This window comes from Lepus europaeus, chromosome 18 (assembly GCF_033115175.1).
Source record: "Lepus europaeus isolate LE1 chromosome 18, mLepTim1.pri, whole genome shotgun sequence".
Taxonomy (NCBI): Eukaryota; Metazoa; Chordata; class Mammalia; order Lagomorpha; family Leporidae; genus Lepus; species Lepus europaeus.
In genome coordinates, this window is record NC_084844.1 from 30,406,294 (window position 1) to 30,426,777 (window position 20,484).

The 20,484-nt window shown below is 37.8% G+C and overlaps 1 protein-coding gene across 1 annotated transcript in view; it reads left to right on the forward strand.

Moving 5' to 3' along the window:
* Nucleotides 1-20,484, forward strand: part of STXBP4 (syntaxin binding protein 4) — a 182,063-nt gene that overhangs the window by 4,219 nt on the left and 157,360 nt on the right. The window contains exons 2-4 of the mRNA XM_062216363.1: nt 9,463-9,539; nt 11,082-11,206; nt 13,873-14,005. Coding sequence (XP_062072347.1) covers nt 11,160-11,206; nt 13,873-14,005 — 180 coding nt within the window. The 5' untranslated portion in view covers nt 9,463-9,539; nt 11,082-11,159. The remainder of the gene's footprint in view (nt 1-9,462; nt 9,540-11,081; nt 11,207-13,872; nt 14,006-20,484) is intronic.

Here is a 20,484-nt window from a genome sequence, read left to right on the forward strand (position 1 = left end):
CCCTAGATTTATTAGTTGTCTTAAGTTGCAACATAGAGCTTTTCTTTCTCCTCTATATATTTTTTGTAATTTATTTGTATCAGTGTAGACTCATAAATTCTTCTTTTAATCAAGAATTAATTTTTAATATGTATTTATTTATTTGAAAGGTAGAATTCCAGAGAGAAATATGGAGGGAGGGAGGGAGGGAGGGAGGGAGGGAGGGAGAGGAGGGAGAGAGAGGAAGAGGGAGGGAAGGAGGGGGGGAACCAGGAGAGAGAGAATATCTTCTATCCACTGTTCACTACCTGAATGGTCACAATGGCCGGGGCAGTGTCAAGCAAAGCCAGGAGCTAGGAACTTCTCCTGGGTCTCCCATGTGAGTTCAGGGGCCCAGGGGCTTGGACTATTTTCTGCTGCTTTCCCAGGCACATTAGCAGGGAACTGATCAAAAGTGGAGCAGCCAGGATTGAACAGGTGCCCCTATGGGATGCTGGCTCTGCAGGCCGCAGTTTAACCTACTTTGCCACAGTGCTGGCCCCTGGAATTAAAATTTATTGCTGTAGTTTTTTAAATTCTGATTTCATGTTTTCCTGGATTTTGTTTCTGGAAGACCTTTCTTGACATATTCCCACCATTCTTTGATAACTTCCTCAATTTCTGCCACAATAAGGGTTTGCAGGCTCATCATATTTTCCTATCTTAGCCCTAGAGCCAGCCATTTCTGTAAGGATTTTGGTTCCTTTAGTGGAGAATAATATTTAAAAACGAAATCTTGGTACTAAAGCACTAATTGCTTTTACTTTATTTTTTTCCCAGAAACCTTTTATGTAAGGTATACACTCTTCATGCATTTCATAAATACAAATTTAGGAACATAGTGATTCTTCTCACTCTACCCGCCCTCCCACAAGTACTCCCACCCAATTAATTGCTTTTAGACCTTCTCAACAGGGACAATTAGAAAGTTTGTGTATACAAACAGATATAGATGTCTGTTCAGTAACAATAAATCTGGTTACCATTATCTTCAATGTGTATAGTCCTTCGCCCTGTCCTGCTTGCATATGAGCACATTACCTCACCTGAAGGCTTAGCCCCAGTCATCTGAGCTTATCCCTCCCTGCCTTATCAGCCCAAAGCTAGACACTGGACCAGCAAGACAAAACTGAAGAGAAAGAAGGGAAGAGTAAAGTCTAGGTAGAAGTTCAGCTCCAGACATTTTAGGAGGGGTAGGAGGAAAGACAGAAGGTCAGTTAGCCTGGATTTTTTTCTGGATTCTTTATCCCTGCTGTTTTACTGCATCTTGTAGAAAGCAACTTTGCCATGAACCACAACAATAGCAAAACAGAAATTTTCCCTTTCAAAATGAGGAAATATTTCTTTACTTCTGCCGCTCTTCATATCATTGTTAAAGTGGTTGGAGGCATGTTTGTAAGATGACAATTTATGATTTTATTTCTAAGCTAGAACAAGTACTTAAGACAGAGTTGAAAATAGAATTGGACCAAGGCCAAAACAGAGGCCCAAAAAATTCTTAAGAGGCCTATCAGTACTCATAGGTGCAGTGAGAGCAAACCTAGGAGATGCTGAAATAAAACTTTACTTGAAAACATAACCTTAGGCTACAATTCTTGTGAGTATGAATGTGCTTCTGATGTTGGGTAATCATTGTGATAACTAAGGCTCAAGAATGGGTTCCTTGCATGCAATAGGAGTCTGTCCCAGCAGGGCTGGTCTAACCTGGTTCTGCAGGTAGAGGTGTTGATTACATGCTTATGATCTGAAGGATCCAACTGACATTTCAAGACTTGACACTTTAATTTTCAATATTATTATTCAACAAAAAAAATTAACCTTTGTAAATGTTGTCTACTAAGTCATGATTATGTATAATTTTATATATTAAGTAAAATTTTTTCATATAAGGTATTTATATTCATGTAATATTTTCTCATCTGATTATTGGTTTTCATGCTTTGTAAAGACTTAAGGATTATAAAGTTGTACTATTTTAAATTTTGATTTTATTTTGATTTGTAGTTGTTTAGTATTCTGAAAGCATAATATAAATTAAGGAAATTGCAGTGCCAATCTTAATATAGTAATCACTGAACTCTATTTCCTGTTTGCCTAACAAAGCTTCTGTATCCATTTAGTAATACAAAATATCTGCAAATTATTCCAGCAGTATTAATAACTTTGTTTGGCAGGTCTTCATTAACAATACTTGTACCTAAAAGAGGAAGTATAATATAATTAAATAAATAGTAAAAGCAAATGTATTATAGTTTACTTTAGAACAGACTGGATAATCAGTGTTTTCCAATTAATGCACAATATAACCATGAAGTTGCCTCAGAAAGTCTGTATATCCTCATTTTTTATTGCCTGCTAGTTGCCTGTATGCTGCCTTTAATAAGCTTATGTGATTGGCAGATAAGGTGAAATGAAAACAAAAAGCATCAGTAGAAGGCATTCATTTATTTAAGCAATTTTTATCACAAACAGGGCTACAGACTTTTGCAGCCACACAAAGTTGTGCTCTTACTTGTGTGGACCTGGCACTTAACTTTAATGCTCAACTGTCACTGTCTTGAAATTGTTAATAATTATGTAACAGAGGATATTGCATTTTCATTTTCTACTGAGCTCTGCAATTTAGGTAGCCAATGTCTCCCTTCTTTCCCTTCCCCTACACACATACTATTATATTTCTAATGGACTGACATCTGGCATGATTCAGGCTGAAGCACAGTCTATGAATTGGAATAAGCATGATCAAAGGCAGAAAAGCAAAGAAAATGCAAAAGTAGAGAGTCAACTTTAAGAAAAAGGCAAAAGTTAAAAATTAAAAATTACTATTTTTTGAGAGTAATTAGGTTATATGAAATCAGATCAAGCAAAAAAATCCAAACCCTTTACCATAGCTCATAAGACCACAGACAAACTGGACCCTACCTTCTTTGACTTCAGCTCCTATCACTCTTTCCCCATTTGCCATACTCCAGCCATACTTCTTTTTCTGTGAAAACAAAGCTTCCAAGGCTTTTTTTTTTTTTTTTTTTTTTTTTTTTTTTTTTTTTTTTTCCTGCCTAAGCATCTTTTCTGTGCCTGGAATGATTTGTTTACCAGTCTTTCTCTTGGCTGATTTATTATTTGGATCTAAGGTAGTATACTCCCAGCCTAAATTTGCCTTCCTCTGCCCAGTCACACAGGTGGGTAAAACCATCCAAAGGTCATCCTTTACTTTATTTTAATACTCAGGAATCTGCCTGAGCAGGACATTAAACTTTATTACCATAACATGCAATCTATGTTGGTGCATGAACTTCTACCAACCCCTACATGAGGTGATAACAACTTGCCCTGTTGCATATTCATTTCCTCTTAAAAGAAAAATACTTATCTCCTTTGCAGAGAGCCAGGGCTTTGAAAATGATTCCCCTGGGTCTCCTTATTTGTTGGAAATAGAGCAGTGTATGACAACTCCTTCTGATGTATTTCTTAGAACTCTGCCAGGAAACGAACCTGCAATTTTGAATGGGTAATAGTAATATCCTGTCTTAAGCAGATAAACCCTAGATTTGGATTTTCTACCATTGTTGATTTTCTGTCTCTACAAATACTGTTCATTGAAATTTTTTTCATCCTTGCATTTGTCCTAACCCTTTTCTTATTGTCCATAATTATTTATTAAGTGTGCTGAATTTTCAGTTTGAAAGTGTTTTACAAGTCATGCTTACCTGCTTGTCTTAGGTAATTCTGACCTGAGCTACATCTTCCTTTGTGAACATAAAATCAAGGAGTGCTCTGATGTCCTTTTTGCTCCATGCGGAATCTGGTTGCTTTATCTAGTATGTGAGACCCCTTGCCTGCAAAAACAAATCTATCTTTCATGCCCCTGGAAAAGTTAACAGTGCTCTCTCCTAGGCAAAAACCTGCTTGGGCTCCTTTCTTTTTGTTCTGTGTCTTAACAATATAATAATAAACCTTCACACTCCATGTGAATGAACTAGAAATCCCTAATAACTTGATCAGGACAATCTAGTGGCTTGAGATCTCTAGATGGCCAATTGCTTCTGACAAAGCACTTTCCTTATGAGCTTTGTAAAATGATCATTATTATTATGACATTATTTGTGCTTAGTGTTAAATCAACAAATCTTTCCTCCACTCATTTTTTTTTTTTTATTTGACAGGGAGAGTTATAGACAATGAGAGAAAGAGAGAGAGAGAAAGGTCTTCCTTTTTCCGTTGGTTCACCCTCCAAATGGTCCCCCAAATTGGTTCACCCCCCAAATTGGTGCTGTGCTGATCCGAAGCCAGGAGCCAGGTGCCTCCTCCTGGTCTCCCATGTGGGTACAGGCGCCCAAGCACTGGACTATCCTCCACTGCCTTCCCGGGCCACAGCAGAGAGCTGGACTGGAAGAGGAGCAACCGGGACTAGAACCTGGCGCCCATATGGGATGCCGGCGCCGCAGGCGGAGAATTAACCAAGTGAGCCATGGCGCCGGCCCCCTCTACTCATCTTAATACTTTGTCTTTCTTCCCTTTCCTTCTGATGTTCTTTTTACTCTAAACAAACAACTGAAGGACATGAGAGTTGCTGAACCTCACAGCTTGCTAATCACTTTGAAGTAAAAATAAAAATACTTTGGCAAGGAAGAATGGGAATTAGGCTCTTGCTTAGACAGCTCTTGTTAGTCTGTTCTAGATGTATTATTTTAATCTTTGCAATGATAACTCAATAAATCTTCCAATTAATTACTACTGATAAGGTGTGTATATGTGGTTAAGATGTACTTGACTATAAACCAACATGTTGCAGTTACACAATTTTCAACAGAAATCTAACAGAATTGTGCCTGTTTTTCCATTACCTTGTTTATTAATAACATTTATTTTTATTTGTTTTAAAGATTTTATTTATTTGAGCTATAGAGTTACAGAGAGAAAGAGGGAGAGACAGAGAGAAAGGTCTCCTATTTGCTAATTTACTCCCCAAATGGCAGCAACAGCTGGAGCCGGGCCAGTCTGAAGCCAGGAGCCAGGAGCTTCCTGCAGGTCTCCCATGTGGGTGCGGGCACACGAGCATTTGGGCTGTCTTCTACTGCTCTCCCAGGCCATAGCAGAGAGCTAGATTGGAAGAGGAGCAGCCAGGACTGGAGCCAACGCCCATACGGGATGCTGGCTCCACAGGTGGAGGCTTAGCCTACTCCGCCAGAACTTTGACCACCCTATTAATAACATTTTTTAATGAAGACAATCATTTGATGGAATTTGGAGTGGGAAGAAATCATTTTTTAGAATGTTCTTACTTAAAGCTTTCCAAAAAGTTTTTTTCATTTATAAAATAGTGTATTTTAAAAAGGCATTAACGGGGGCCGGCACCGTGGTTCACTTGGCTAATCCTCCGCCTGCGGTGCCGGCATCCCATATGGGCGTCGGGTTCTAATTCTAGTGGCTCCTCTTCCAGTCCAGCTCTCTGCTGTGGCCCGGGAGTGCAGTGGAGGAAGGCCCAAGTGCTTGGCGCCTGCACCCGCGTGGGAGACCAGGAGGAAGCACCTGGCTCCTGGCTTCAGATCGGCGTAGCGCTGGCTGTAGCGCCCATTTGGGGGGTGAACCAACGGAAGGAAGACCTTTCTCTCTGTCTCTCTCTCTCTCACTCTCTGTCAAAAAAAAGGCATCAACAACCAAAAGGATAAAATATGTAAGAATTAACTGAGAAATGTGTGAAACCAAAATGAAGATAAAGCATTATTGAAGGTCATAAAAGAAGACTGAACAAATGGAAAGACATACGACATCTTGGAAAGCAGACTCAAAAACTAATAATTGTAAAGGTAGATACCAATGCTCCCTTAAGCTGTAAGTTTAATGTGATTCCCCAAATAGCACTTTTTTGTTTTCCAAAAAAGATAGAGATTTTGAAGTTAATGTGTAATAATAATAAACAGCAAAAAAAACTTGATTTACAAAAGGGCAATGAAGAAGATTGGTCCTAATAGATAAAAAACATATAAAGCTTCAGCAACTAAAATAAATGGCATTGGTACATGAATGGGCTAACCAAAGGGCCATAGTAAAAATTACAGATGTAGGCTTGGGCATTGTAGGTTAAGCTGCCACTTAGGATGCCTGAATCCCATATTAGAGCACCTTGTTCAGTCTGCTCTGCTGTGGATCCAGTTTCCTGCTATAGCACATCTTCAGAGACAGCAGATGATGGCTCAGGTACTTGGGTCCCTATAACCCATGTGGGAGACAGATGGAGTTCCTAGCTTCTGGCCTGGTCATGGCTGTTGCAGGCATTTGGGGAGTGAACCAGCAAATGGAAGATTGATATCTCTCTTTCTATTGCTTTCTCTCCCTCTACCTCACTCCTGTCTCTCCGCTTTTCAAATAAAATAAGTAAATTATAAAAGTAGCCCCAAGTGGCCAGCGCTCTGGCATAGTAGGTAAAGCTGCCAACTGCGGTTCCAGCATCCCATATGGCCAGCAGTTCAAATCCCAGATGCTCCTCTTCCAATCCAGCTCTCTTCTATGACTTGAGAAAGCAGTAGAAGATGGCCCAAGTCCTTGGGGCCCCTGTACCTGCATGAAAGATGCAGAAGAAGCTCTTGCCCTCTTGGCTCTTGGCTTCAGATTGGTGCAGCGCTCCGGCCTTTGCAGCCATCCAGGGAGTGAACCAGCAGATGGAAGACTCCTTTCTCTCTCTCTCTCTTTCCCTCCCTCCCTCTGCCTCTCTAACTCTGCCTTTCAAATAAATAAATAAAATCTTTTTTAGAAAAAAAGTAGACCCAGATACTTACAAGATTTAATATATGATAAAGATCACATCTCAAATTTGTGGGGAAAATATGGTTTATTTAATGAAATGGTTGAGGCAACTGATTAAAATTCTTAGGTGAAAAATGTAGGAATTGAATTTCTTCTTTCATAGTATATATTATGATGTCTTCCATATGGATCCAAGATGAAGAAATTATGAGATAGTTCTTTATAATTTCAGAGTGGGCAAAGAGTTTCTAATTTGACCTAAAACCCAGCAATCATAAAAAACTGAAAAATGTAGGCACAAGTTTTTACATACAAAAATCTACAACTGACAACACAAAGGGAGAACATATATTTGCAATTCTTAGTGCTGACAGAGGAATGACCTCCATAGGAATTAAGAACTCTTAGAAACTGAACAGGAAAAAAAAAAAAAAAACTTAACTGAATAGAAAAAAATTAGCAAAAATATGAAGAAAGAGTTCACAAGTAAGCTAGTCTCAAAAAGACAGATACCAGCCAGCGCCGCGGCTCACTAGGCTAATCCTCCACCTTGCGGCGCCGTCACACCGGGTTCTAGTCCCGGTCGGAGCACCGATCCTGTCCCGGTTGCCCCTCTTCCAGGCCAGCTCTCTGCTGTGGCCAGGGAGTGCAGTGGAGGATGGCCCAAGTGCTTGGGCCCTGCACCCCATGGGAGACCAGGAGAAGCACCTGGCTCCTGCCATCGGATCAGCGCAGTGCGCCGGCCGCAGCGCGCTACCACAGCGGCCATTGGAGGGTGAACCAACGGCAAAAGGAAGACCTTTCTCTCTGTCTCTCTCTCACTGTCCACTCTGCCTGTCAAAAATAAAAAAAATAATAATAATAATTAAAAAAGACAGATACCATATGTTTTCCCTGAACTGGGGTCACTAAGAATACAAAAAAATGTGATGTATATGAATGAAATTGACATTTTGAGCATCAATTATTGCTTAAAGTTCTGTTTCTACTGTTGAGGAACAGCAGGGTTTTTTTTTCTTTCCTTCTATTTGTTGAATTCTTTACTTAGTGGAGGGTTAATCTTAGAATTATAAAATAAGCTGAAAGTATGTCATTGTAGTTAAAAAAGAATAAGAAAGGAAGGAGGAGGGAGGGTAGGAGTGTGGGCAGGAAGGAAGGTGTTGGGAAGTATTACTATGGTCCTAAAATATATATATATGAAATACATAAAATTTGTTTTATATAGATAAAAAAGAAGATGTGAAATAGTTCTTAAAGCATTAAAAAGAAGAATCTGACTCAGATTGCCATGAGATACTACTTTTGTCAACAAGACTAGCAATAATACAAATGTTATCTAGCATATCACGTTGATGAGAATTTGGAATTATAGGCAGTATTATTAGTAAAATGATAAATTACTATCAGATTGAGGGGGTTTTGGTAATTTCTAGTAATTTTTATGGCATGTATTATGGTAATTTAAATTAAAATTTACTATAATTTCTGGAAGAAAATATTTTAATCCCTTTCTCTTTTGTTTTCTCTGTTTTTGATCTAGTAAAAATTTGCTAGATTTAGAATATATTGAATACCAAGTCACTGAGAATATAAATGACTTAAACTTACTCAAAACCATGCATTATGGACAGATTTATTATCTCATGAGACTTCTAATTACAAACAATGAAAACTGGTTTAATCAGAGAGATTTGTATATCAAAGTAAAGTTCTAATTTAAGCTTTCTGGAATGGATTTATGTTATAAAACATGGGGTTTTTTTTCCCTCTCTAGTGCTCTACTTTCTGTTTTTTGCTGACTTGCCAAGCCCCAGAAAACAATGTGTTTTCCTTGGATGTGCATATTTTTAGTGGAGAACAGAATGTTTTCCTTCTCTGTCATTCATTAATTATGTGAAGTTGTGTGTGTGTGTGTGTGTGTGTGTGATAGAGAGAGAGAGAGAGGAAGAGAAAGCTTTTAGACGAGGATCTTGCAAGATTGTGTAAAGAAAGCAATACGAAGCAGGAGGCAAGGAGAGGCAAAGGATGGGCATTTTGTCTTCCAGAAGTTTGTCTGATGACTCTTTTCTCATTTCCTTCTTAACATTATGAGTTTGAACTATTTGTAAATATTTACTCTCATATTAATGGGCTCTTAGGAGGGAAAGAAGATACATATGAAGGTCAAAGTACCATTTTAACTGGAAAATTATTTTTTATTTTATTTTATTAAGCCCTTACTGTTGTACAACAAACTGTAGGTATTTTAAGTAAGGCAGTTTGCAAAGTTTTGACATGTGTATCTAATTGTAAAACCACCACTACCAACTGGATACCTAATGGAGCTTTGAGGAAACCAAGGCCTAAAGAAGCCCAGAAGCTCCAATGGGACCAGGGTCGATCAGATTTCAGGATCGGTGCTCTAGACTGTCAAGCTTGGGTTCTGACTTGGGAAGTCACCACTGACTAATCCTCATCTGTGTGGGAAGAACAGTCTCTCTGAATCTGAGCTTCTCATTCCCTCACTAAGAGATTTGTGCTAAGTGATCCTAATGTCCTTTTCAAATTGAAGTTCTTTTGCTTCTTTCATATTTCTTATGCAGAGGTAGTAAAGCTCTATTCAAATCAGTTTCTTGTAATTAAATGAAACTGCACTATTCTCTTATTTTCACAGTGGAGCTATATAAGCATTACAATCTTTTTTTTTCTTTTTCTTTTCAGAAGAGTATTTAAGAAGCTCATGGAGTAATATGAATCAGAGTAATACAGGATCTGGAGGAAGTCCTTCAAGAGAGTTGGTGAGATAATAATATTTTCTGTTTTGTTCCAGTATATCATAATTATTTTTCTGTCTATAAACTTCATAGCCTTGTGTTCATAAGAGACATTTTCCTCAGTCTTTTATTATGTGATTTTATAAGTACATACAGGGCCGGCGCTTCAGCTTAGTAGGCTAAGCTGCCATCTGCGGCGCCAGCATCCCTTATGGGCTCTGGTTCACATCCCAGCTGCTCCTCTTCCCATCCATCTCTCTGCTTATGGCCTGGGAAGGCAGTGAAAGATGGCCCAAGTGTTTGGGCCCCTGCACCTGTGTGGGAGATCTGGTTGAAGCTCCTGGCTGCTGGCTTCTGATTGGCCCAGCTCCAGCCATTGCAGCCATTTGGGGAGTGAACCAGTGGATGGAAGACCTTTCTCTCTGTCTCTCCCTCTCTCTGTAACTCTCTCTCTCTCGAATAAATAAATAAAATCTTTAAGAGTACATATATGAAAAAAGTACAAAAATGTATTTTTAAGATTTATGTATGTATTTGAAAGGCAAGTGACAGAGAGGGAGGGAGAGACACAGATAGCAAGATCATCCATCCTTTGGTCCACTCTTCAATTAGCTGCAATGGCTCGGTCTATCCAGGCCAAAGCTAGGAGCCCAGAGCTCCATCTGGGTCTCCCATGTGGGTGTCAGGGGCCTGAGCATTTGATCTAAGAAGCATAGCAGCAAAACTTTAACTGGCCCTCTGATATGGGATGCCGGTGATGCAAGTGGTGGCTTAATCAGCTGTGCTACAATGCCAGCCCTAATTATTATGTGATTTTTAAACTTCGTAGTGATGGAAACTGTTAAGTTACCTAATGCATGGCTGTATGAAGGGCTTAAAAAGAGTTTGTGTAAAAAAAATTGAATTAAACAACAATGCGGGCGCCAGTGCTGTGGTGCAGCAGGTTAAAGCCCTGGCCTGCAGTGCCGGCATCCCATATGGGCAACAGCACAACTCCCATCTGTTCCACTTCCTACCCAGCTATCTGCTATGGCCTGGGAAAGCAGTAGAGGATGGCCCAAGTGCTTGGACCCCTGAACCCACATGGGAGACGCAGAAGAAGCTCCTGTCTCCTGGCTTCAGATCAGCTCAGCTCTGGCCATTGCAGCCATTTGGGGGGTGAGCCACCAGATGGAAGACCTCTCTCTCTCTCTGACTCTACCTCTCTCTGAAACTGTCTTTTAAATAAATAAAATAAATCTTTAAGAAAAAAACAAATCTTAAAAAAAAAAACAATGTGCATTTTCCATGAATTTTTGAGCCCCCTTCTATTCATCATCTTTGCCAGAGAATACAGTTTTTATAGATATATTCATAATGATATAGACCTGCTATCTATCTAGAAGTGTTTACACTTCTCAGATGTTATCATCAGTGACTAAAATGCCATAGCTCAGAATTACATCTAACGTCTATATACATGCATATATTTTTTATGTGCCAAGTATGTATGTTTTAATGCAAAGTTGGAATCAAATTTGACTGTTCTAGGAGCTGACAGTTTATTTTCTACTTCTTCAATCTTAGGAAAAGAAGACTTTCTAGACTCTTCATCAAGTTCTTCATTTACACAGCTGTTAAATCCAAGGCTACTGTGGTGAAAGCATGAATAAAAATACATCTACTGTGGTGTCATCTGGTCCACTTGAAAAGTAATCTTTAAATTTTTTAATATGTTTTAAAATATCATAGTTTAAAATGTGTAGATTCTTAATGAACTTTTAGTAGAGAGGTTTTGTTTTTATAGCTAGCTGTCCAGTGTGACCTAGGATAGCAATAATGAATAATGAACAAAGTATTACACTGAATTACCCATATTTCAGCCAAATTCAATGTATGGGCCAAAATCTGCATTCTCTTTAAAATTATTTGAAATACTCTTAAATATTTTATTTATAATTTCTGTATAAAAATTACCTAATGTAAGATTAGCTTCTGCTAACAAACCACTCAAAATGTAACAGTCAGCATTTAATATTTTTCATGTAAAAGGTTTCATTCGTATGTTCTGAGGCCTCAGCTTATAAAGCTGGATAGCTGAGATCTCTTTTGACCTGGTGTCATTTATCCAGAAGCTACCTTAGGCTTCTTCTCATGGTGGCAGAATCATTCCTCTCTAAGCAGTGTCTAATTTCCTCACATTTCCTGGCGTCACATTGGCCAGAGCAATTCAAATAGCAAAGTTCAAATTCAAGGAGTGGCTTTCAGTGGAAGGGAGTGGTAAAGTCACATTACCAGAGATCATGCAGACAGGGACAGGAGGCACTGGTGCCGTTTCACAAATTCATAACATACATTTAACAAGGAACATTCAAAATTCCTATTCTTGTCCTTTACTCTGTGCCCTCATTCCTCCTAAAGATAACCTTTTTTTTTTTTTTAAAGGATTTATTTATTTATTTATTTATTTGAAAGGTAGGACAACAGTAGTGGGGATTGGGGCAGATATCTTCCATCCACTGGTTCACACCTTAAATGTCTGTTACAAGGCTGGGTCAGGCCAAAGCCAGAGGACAGGAACTGCATCCAGGTCTCCCACATGAATGGCAGGGGACCAAGTATTTGGGCCATCATCCACTGCCTTCCCAGGTGCATTAGCAGAGAGCTGGATCAGAAATGGAGTAGCCAGGACTTGTACAAACATCCTAGTATGGGGTTGCCAGTGTCACAAACAGCAGTTAACCCACTGTGCCACAATGCCGGCCCATAGATAACCTTGTAATATTTATTTATTTACTTACTTAACAGAGAGTGATTTCCCATCCACTGTTTATTCTGCAAATCCCTGCAATGGCTGAGGCTAGGACAGGTTGAAGCCAGGAGCCAGGGACTTTTTATAGGTTTCCCACATAGGTGGCAGAGATCCAAGTATAGAACCATTATGTGCTGACTCCTAGGGTAAGTGTTAGTGGCAAGCTAGAAAAGATTTTCATTTTTCCTTGTTACAACTACATAGTATTCCATTTTGTGGATGAACCATAGTTTATTCAGCCAGTACCTTATTGAGAGAATCTTAGATTGCTTGCATTTTTTGATAGATATAAATTATTCCAAAATAAATAACCTAATATGTAAGTCATTTTTTCTTTTGCCAGAATATTTTTGGGCATATTACTCCTAGAAATGAGATTGCTGAATTAGGTAATAATTTTTTGTTAGAGATTACCAAATTTTCTCTTTAGAAGTTGTACCATTTTGTAAATCCACAAACCATGTACAAAATGCCTCTTTTCCTATAGCTTTGCCATCAAAATATGTTGTCAACGTTTTAAACTTTTATTGATCTACTAGATAAGCAGTAGTATTACTGTATAGTTTTAATTTTAAATTCTGTGATTATGATTAAAATTAAACAGCATTACTATTTTTAATAGCAAAAATGCAATTAATGTAAAATCTTTAAAAGTTTTACAATAAGGTTCTAGCCATGTGTATGAATTATGTGCTGACATTGAAATTTATGTTTTAGAGGAAAAAGATTAGACATATGGTACTGTATTAATAATGGATATTCTGTTGGGGTTAGAAAAAGTCAGGAGCTGGGGCTAGCACTGTGGCATAGTGCGTAAAGCTGCCGCCTGCAGTGCTGGTATCCCATATGGGTGCCAGTTCATGACCCGGCTGCTCCTCTTCCGATCCAGCTCTCTGCTATGGCCTGGGAAAGCAGTAGAGGATGACCCAAGTGCTTAGGCCCTGCACCTGCTTGACCAATAAGACTACTGACCAGAGGGTTCAGAAGCAAAACTTGAAAGTGTTCCTTTGACAGATTTTTTTTGGACAATTCCTTCTTTTATAATGGCATTACTCTTATGGCTGGCAGAAATTATAGCTGAAACAAGTATTTTCGACCAGGAAAATATTCTTTCTAAATTAAAAAGATAAACTTTATTTTTGAGATTCAAATAAGGGTCATATTTATTTTTCTTTAAGTGGCCACAAACATATCTTCCAAAATTATTTACCTAATTCATCAAAATGTTCAGTTTTGAAATACTTCAGTGTAGTCTAATAATCAACTAAAAGCACATCTCTTTGGTTATCATAATTTAAAACATTTTCTTTGTTAGAGTCCAAAGAAATAAGCATCTCTACTGTAAATACCTTTATGTTTTAGTTGTTTGTAGAGAAAACGTAAAATACAAGTAAAAAATTCCACCTGGTTGCTTTATGTCACCATATTTTTAAAAATCTAATTGCTTGCAGGCATTCTTTTTTTGGGTTTTCTAGATCTGAGAATTTGACTTAATAGGTAGTTTAAAGAAAAACGAACGTACCAGTCTCTAACTTGACCTGTGAGTGCCTGTTTACTTTATTTCAGGGACCCTGCCTTTCAGATGATCACGATTCTGAAGGAAACAGGTCTTGGTCTGAAGATCCTAGGAGGAATTAATCGGAACGAAGGTCCATTGGTTTACATACAGGAAATCATTCCTGGAGGAGACTGTTCTAAGGTAAAGATAAAAATATCCTCCCCCATATCAAAATACCTACTGGTGGTAAGGTTTATTTTCTGACTTTTCAATAACTTTGGATATAAACTGAATGTCCACCATGACCATATATCTCAAAGATACAAAGAGGGAAGAAGATAGACTCTTACCCTGAAAGCAGCATTAAACCTACAAATGAATAGGTTTCTCACATATGAAAGTAACACCTATGTCAGCCTCCAACTAAAGATTATATACTTTTAAGTTATATACTTTTATCCCAATTCAGAGACATTATATTTGAAGACATCACTGCTCTGGGATTGGCCTAAGCAGGTCATTTGAACTTGAAAAACATTCTTTTAGCCTCTCCTAAATGCAAAATAAGACAGACTAGTAAAAACTGAAAACAAAATGTGAATTTGCAGTGCTTCTTATTGAGTGTGCTAGTTCTACCACTAACTAGTTGCTCATGTGAGAATTTATATTTAGAATCCATTGAGAAATTAGATTTAGAATTAAGACAACAGAGTGCCTTTTATTGGTGTTTTTTGTTTTGTTTTGTTTTGTTTTTAATTAGGAAGTCTTTCTTTGCTCTTCCATGTGAGAAATATGTAATGTCATGCATTCTTTTTTGTTCTGGTTGCTGAGAAGTCAGACCCAAATTTAAGGCAAATTCACAGCAAGTTATTTAATAGGTTACTATATTTGAATTTTCATTTCTCTTGAATTTCATTTGTTATTTCTGTTTTACTAATGTAATTGTGTGTGTGTGTGAGAGAGAGAGAGAAGGAGAGAAAGACAGAGGGAGAGAGATATTTGTAAAAATTTCCTGTGGTGGTCCTTTTTGGAGAGATTAAATTTGTTCTTATTTATTATTATACTTCCCATTGTAAATAGTCCTATTCTTACCTTCTCCCCTACCACTAGAAACACTTGAGTAGCAAGCAGTTTACTTATCTGAATTGTTATTTCTTAATAAGGAAAAGAGTTTCACTAAAATCTTACAAAACAGTTGTAATAGTTGTAACTGTTTCTGGCTTTGTTCATACAAGACATGTTCCAAATATTCTTTTCATATTCTAAGTATTACATTATAAACATAAGATATTACAATGATATATATTTTTGGCTTTTAAAGGTGAATAACTAGCCAGAGAAGAACATTTATAAATGCTAAATTTAATGAAATTATAACAAGGAAAAATGAAGTTTTTTTTCTTTTAAGAATTGAGATGGTTAATACCACTTAGTTTTTTGTTTTGTTTTGTTTTTTTTAAAAAAAGGGGTGCTTTTGTTTGTGTGTGTGTTCAGTACAGCACTATACTCCTTGGACCATACTTGATATTGTGCTGTAATCAACCAAGGATGTAACAAGTGATAAGAATCTGCATGTGCTTTTAAGACAAGCATTTGCTGTTAGAGTAATACATTGGTAACAGTGGTACTTACCAGAATGACTCTTCATCAATCTTCCATCAGTGAGTGCATATTAAGAAATTATACCCATGATGTGTATTTTTTATGTTGGTTTTCTTAACATTTCATTGAAGAGTTTATTAAAAAGCAAAACCTTCTAATGGATTTTCTCCCTATGTACCACTAGAGGGAAGCACATAATTATTAATCCTCTTTGTCCTGATCACATCCCACAGAAGAAAACAGCCAAAATAGAGAAATGTGCAGGAGAAGAATAAGTAGTTTTCCAGTGCTCACATTTATTTTTGACTATTTCCTCAATATGGAGATTTATTGCATATCAAATATATAAATACAAAATAGATGGAATTTTAAAAATTTTTTGATAATATATTTACTACATTTTACAGCTGTTTAAGGCATTCTAATAACTTCTTAATCTGCATAAAATTTCTGAATAGTAGGTGTATTTATGTTATATTTATGAAATGGGAAATATAAGCTAATAACCGTCATCAGATTGCTGAACTCAGCAACTGTTAATGTTTTAAGTGCATATGAGTACTTTAACTTAATGAAAGTTTGTTTTAACAATATAATGTTTAAAAATTAACAAGGTAGGTTATCTTAATTTATATCTGGATTATATTCCACTTATATTCCAAAACTTCCAAAACTCTAAAGGAGTTTTTGGAACTCAGAAGGAATTTTCTTTCATTAATTATGATTAGGTACTGTAGCACCCCCCATTCTGATATTTTTCTCCTGATGAATATGAGAATATAAAACTGGTTTAGTAAAACCAATATTGTGTTTCCTTGAAAACCATACTCAGAGTTGGAAACTGGAGGTAGCATGAATACAGATTTCCAATTCAAGTGAAGAAAGAAGATTCTCCCAGCTATAAGAGCTAGATGCAACCTATACATTGAGAAGAAATATAGTAAGTACTGAATTAAGGAAATAGAAGAATTCCAAGGTCTTTCCACCCTATCAGCTAGTCCTGTTATCAATCCAGAGTTCTCAACTTTTAATCTTAATTTTTTTTTTTGCCTGGACACTTATACCCACATATCCAATTTCCTGATCAATGTTTCTACTTGAATCTCTTAAAGACATCTGAAACTCAGCATTTCTGAGGCAGAATCCATATTGTTCACCTCAAAACCTTCTCTTCTCTTCTCTTCCCAAACAATACCTCTTCCATTGGTGAATGACACCTTCCATTTACAAAGTCAGAAAGCCTAGTAGCTTCCAACTTTCCTACTTTGTCTTCCATAACAGCCAATTCATTAGCATATATGGTGACTTTTTTACTTTGAGTATTTCCTTAACCCATCAGTCTTATTGATCAGAGGAAATCTGGTCACCACGGCTTAAATTATCATCAGTTTTTATCAGGACCCTCAGTGGGTTTGTGTGCCCTTGTACACCATGCATATTTCCCTCCCAACATATCTAACTAATACTTGGTTGCCTACAAAATCAGTAAGGTGTGGCTTCTGCCCTCTGTTTCTGTGGCTCTTTATCTTGATGCCTTCAGAGGCACATTCTCTCAGGTCCTGGAATTGGCTAGTTTCTTTCTTATCTCATATGCTATTCCATCACTCTCTCTTCCATTCCTCCATTACTTCCATATTTCAATACAAAGATCTGCTTAAGAGATGTATTCCCTGTTATCCTCTAGTGTAGCCCTGGTTTTATTTTTCCTATATATGCTCCTAGTACCTTTTCCTTTTCTTCATGTTATCTATCTTACTTTGTAATGCCTGTGACTGTTACCTCCACCTGACCCATAAAACAATATGTTTCTTTAAAAAAAAAAAAAAAGATTATTTATTTGAAAGGCAGAGTTCCTGAAGCCAGGAGCCAGGAGCCTCCTCTGTGTCTCCCACATGGGTTCAGGGGCCCTAACACTTGGGCCATAACTACTGCTTTCCCAGGACGTAGCAAAGAAATGGATTGCAAGTGGAGCAACCAGGACTTGAACCAGTGGCCATAAGTGATGCGGGCACTGCAGGCTTCACCCACCACAACATAGTACCGGCCCCACTATGTTTTTTAAGGACAAGTTTATTAGTTTATTAGTTTATTCACAATAATATCCTTAGTCCCAAGTATAGTTTATGATGCATAGTAATTTCTCAATTTATAATATTTATAATTATAATATTTGTAATATTATATATATTTATAAATTAAAGAATAAATGGTCCTGTAGCTGTTTGATCATATTTCCATTGATTACTGATCTGCTGTTTCACCATTCCATGGTCACCTTCTGGACTCCACACCAAGATACCTCTCCTTCCTGGAAAACACTTGGAAGTTTTCAAGTATTTTAGCCCATTTCTTCCTTTTATTGCTAATAACATAAGGAAAGCAAGTAGAAGTCATAAGGCGTCTTGTCAAACATGGTATTATAGGTACACTTCAAATTGTATTTAGTTAGTTCTAAGACACATATGTTACAGCATACCCAATATAATGCATCAATAGGATAACTTACCTGTGTTTGTGTGGTGTGTCTGCTTTTTTCCTCTTGCTTCTCTGAAATTGAGGTGAATCTCACAATCAGTGTCATAGTATAATTAGCAGCATTTTTTTTACTCTTAGTGCTTCATGAAATAATGGTATCTCTTACCACTCGTACCATCTTAAATTTGATAAAGTCAGGTTGTATCTGTTTTTTTATTTCCTTGAGCCCTGTAAGTAAAGACAAAAGTCGAAGAAAGAAGTGTTCCCTGTTAGTCACTGTTCACAAAGGATTGATATAGGACATATTTCACCCCTGGAAGAGATCTATTTTCAGGAAATGCTGAGTATATCACTGGAACTGGAACCTAGGCTTTTGGATAAGTAGCAGGACCAGGACTCTGGATGCAACATATTGAGAAACCAGTCCCATTGGTGAGCATTGAAGGAGTAGCAGCCAAAATTGTTTGCTTTGCATCATCACTCTCTTTATTCATTTACTTTTATCATTTCTCTCAAAACCACCTTAATTTTCTCAGGCTATGTACTAGTTCTCGTTAATTATTGTGAATTTATTGTGTACCTGAACCATTCTGGGGAAACAACCTTGGAAAAGACATGGTTCTAGCCAACTGAAAGAATCCCTGCTAGTAATTTGGGAGTTGTTGATTTAATATGCTATGATTTTGGGAGATGGAGAAAGGAGAGTAAAAGGGCAGTGATATGAATAAGTAAAAGTATGTTTGAAGCAAAGAGAAAGGAGCAGTTAAGTATGTCCAGAGAATTGGAAAAAACTTACTGCAGAGATACTGGCTGAATTTGGCTGTGAAGTTTGGAAGTTTGTCAAGTAGAGAGATGGGAAGGAGGATGGTGACAGTCTACATAAGACTTGGTAAGTGTTAAAGTGTCAGTAGTTGGAAGACCATGACTGATTTGAGAAGTATCCTCCGAGAATAGAATGAAGACTTAATACGATGGGATGGAAGGTGCATGGTGAGGCTAGAGAAAGTAGATTGCAGCTAGTTTCTTGTGCTGGGGTTGACAAGTTACCGAGTTTCAGCTTTTTCCTACCAGTGAGCACTCATGAAAGGTTCTCAATTTGAGGAATAACATAATTAAATTTGCTATCAATGTGAAATTGTTCACAACAGATATGAGAGTCTGATTCAGCTGACATTATTTACCACCTCCAATATGCTGACTTACATATGTTCTGTGATTCTTACAGCAATCTTGTGTTGTAGATATTTATCCCCACTCTGCAGTGAAGAGTCTCATCAAGATTAAATGATTTGCCTTAGTTCATATAGTAACTGGAGTTAAAAGACGGATATCTTGCCGGCGCCGTGGCTCAACAGGCTAATCCTCCGCCTTGCGGCGCCGGCACACCGGGTTCTAGTCCCGGTCGGGGCACCGATCCTGTCCCGGTTGCCCCTCTTCCAGGCCAGCTCTCTGCTGTGGCCAGGGAGTGCAGTGGAGGATGGCCCAAGTGTTTGGGCTCTGCACCCCATGGGAGACCAGGAGAAGCACCTGGCTCCTGCCATCGGAACAGCGCGGTGCGCCGGCCGCAGCACGCTACCGCGGCGGCCATTGGAGGGTGAACCAACGGCAAAGGAAGACCTTTCTCTCTGTCTCTCTCTCTCTCTCACTGTCCACTCTGCCTGTAAAAAAAAAAAAAAAAAAAAAAGACGGATATCTTTTTTTTTTTAATTTTCAATTATCTTTATATACAGAAGATCAATTTAGCATATATTAAGTAAAGATTTAAACAATTTGCACCCACACAGAAACACAAAGTGTAAAATACTATTTGAGTACTAATTATAGCATTAATTAGATACCTAAGAATAATTGTGTATTAATTACAGAGTTCAACCAATAGTTTTAAGTAGAATATAAAAAATACTAAAAGGGTAAAGTATTAAGTTCTTTTTTTTCTTTTTTTTGTTTGTTATATAGTTATTATTTTTTTTATTTAATAAATGTGAATTTACAAAGTGCAACTTTTGTATTATTGTGGCTTTCCCCCCCAACCTCCCTCCCTCCCGTGGCCCTCCTCTCTCCCACTCCCTCTCCCATCCCGCCCTTCATCGAGTTTCATTTTCAATTACCTTCATATACTCCAGATCAACTTAGTATATACTAAGCAAGGATTTCAACAGGCTGCACTCACACAACCGCACAAGGTATAGGGTATTGTTCGACTAGTAGTGTTTTTTTAAGTTTCATAGTAAAACACATTAAGGACAGAGATCCTACGTGGGGAGCATGTACCCAGTGACTCCCGTTGTTGATTTAACAATTGGCACTCTTATTTATGACGTCAGCAATCACCCGAGACTCTTGCTATGAGCTGTCTAGGCTATGGAAGCCCCTTGAGTTCACCGACTCTGAACTTGTTTAGTCAAGGCCGTATCACAGTGGAGGTTCCTTCCTCCCTTCATAGAAAGGTGCCTCTCTCCTTGATGGCCTGTTCCTAAAAGAAGGATATCTTTAACCTATAGCTTCTGAAAGTATGGGAAAGGAATCCAAAGGCTTGTAGGAACAAGCATTCATTTCAGAAGGAATGAGTTAGCTACATCAGAATCAGGCTGTTAAGATGGTTT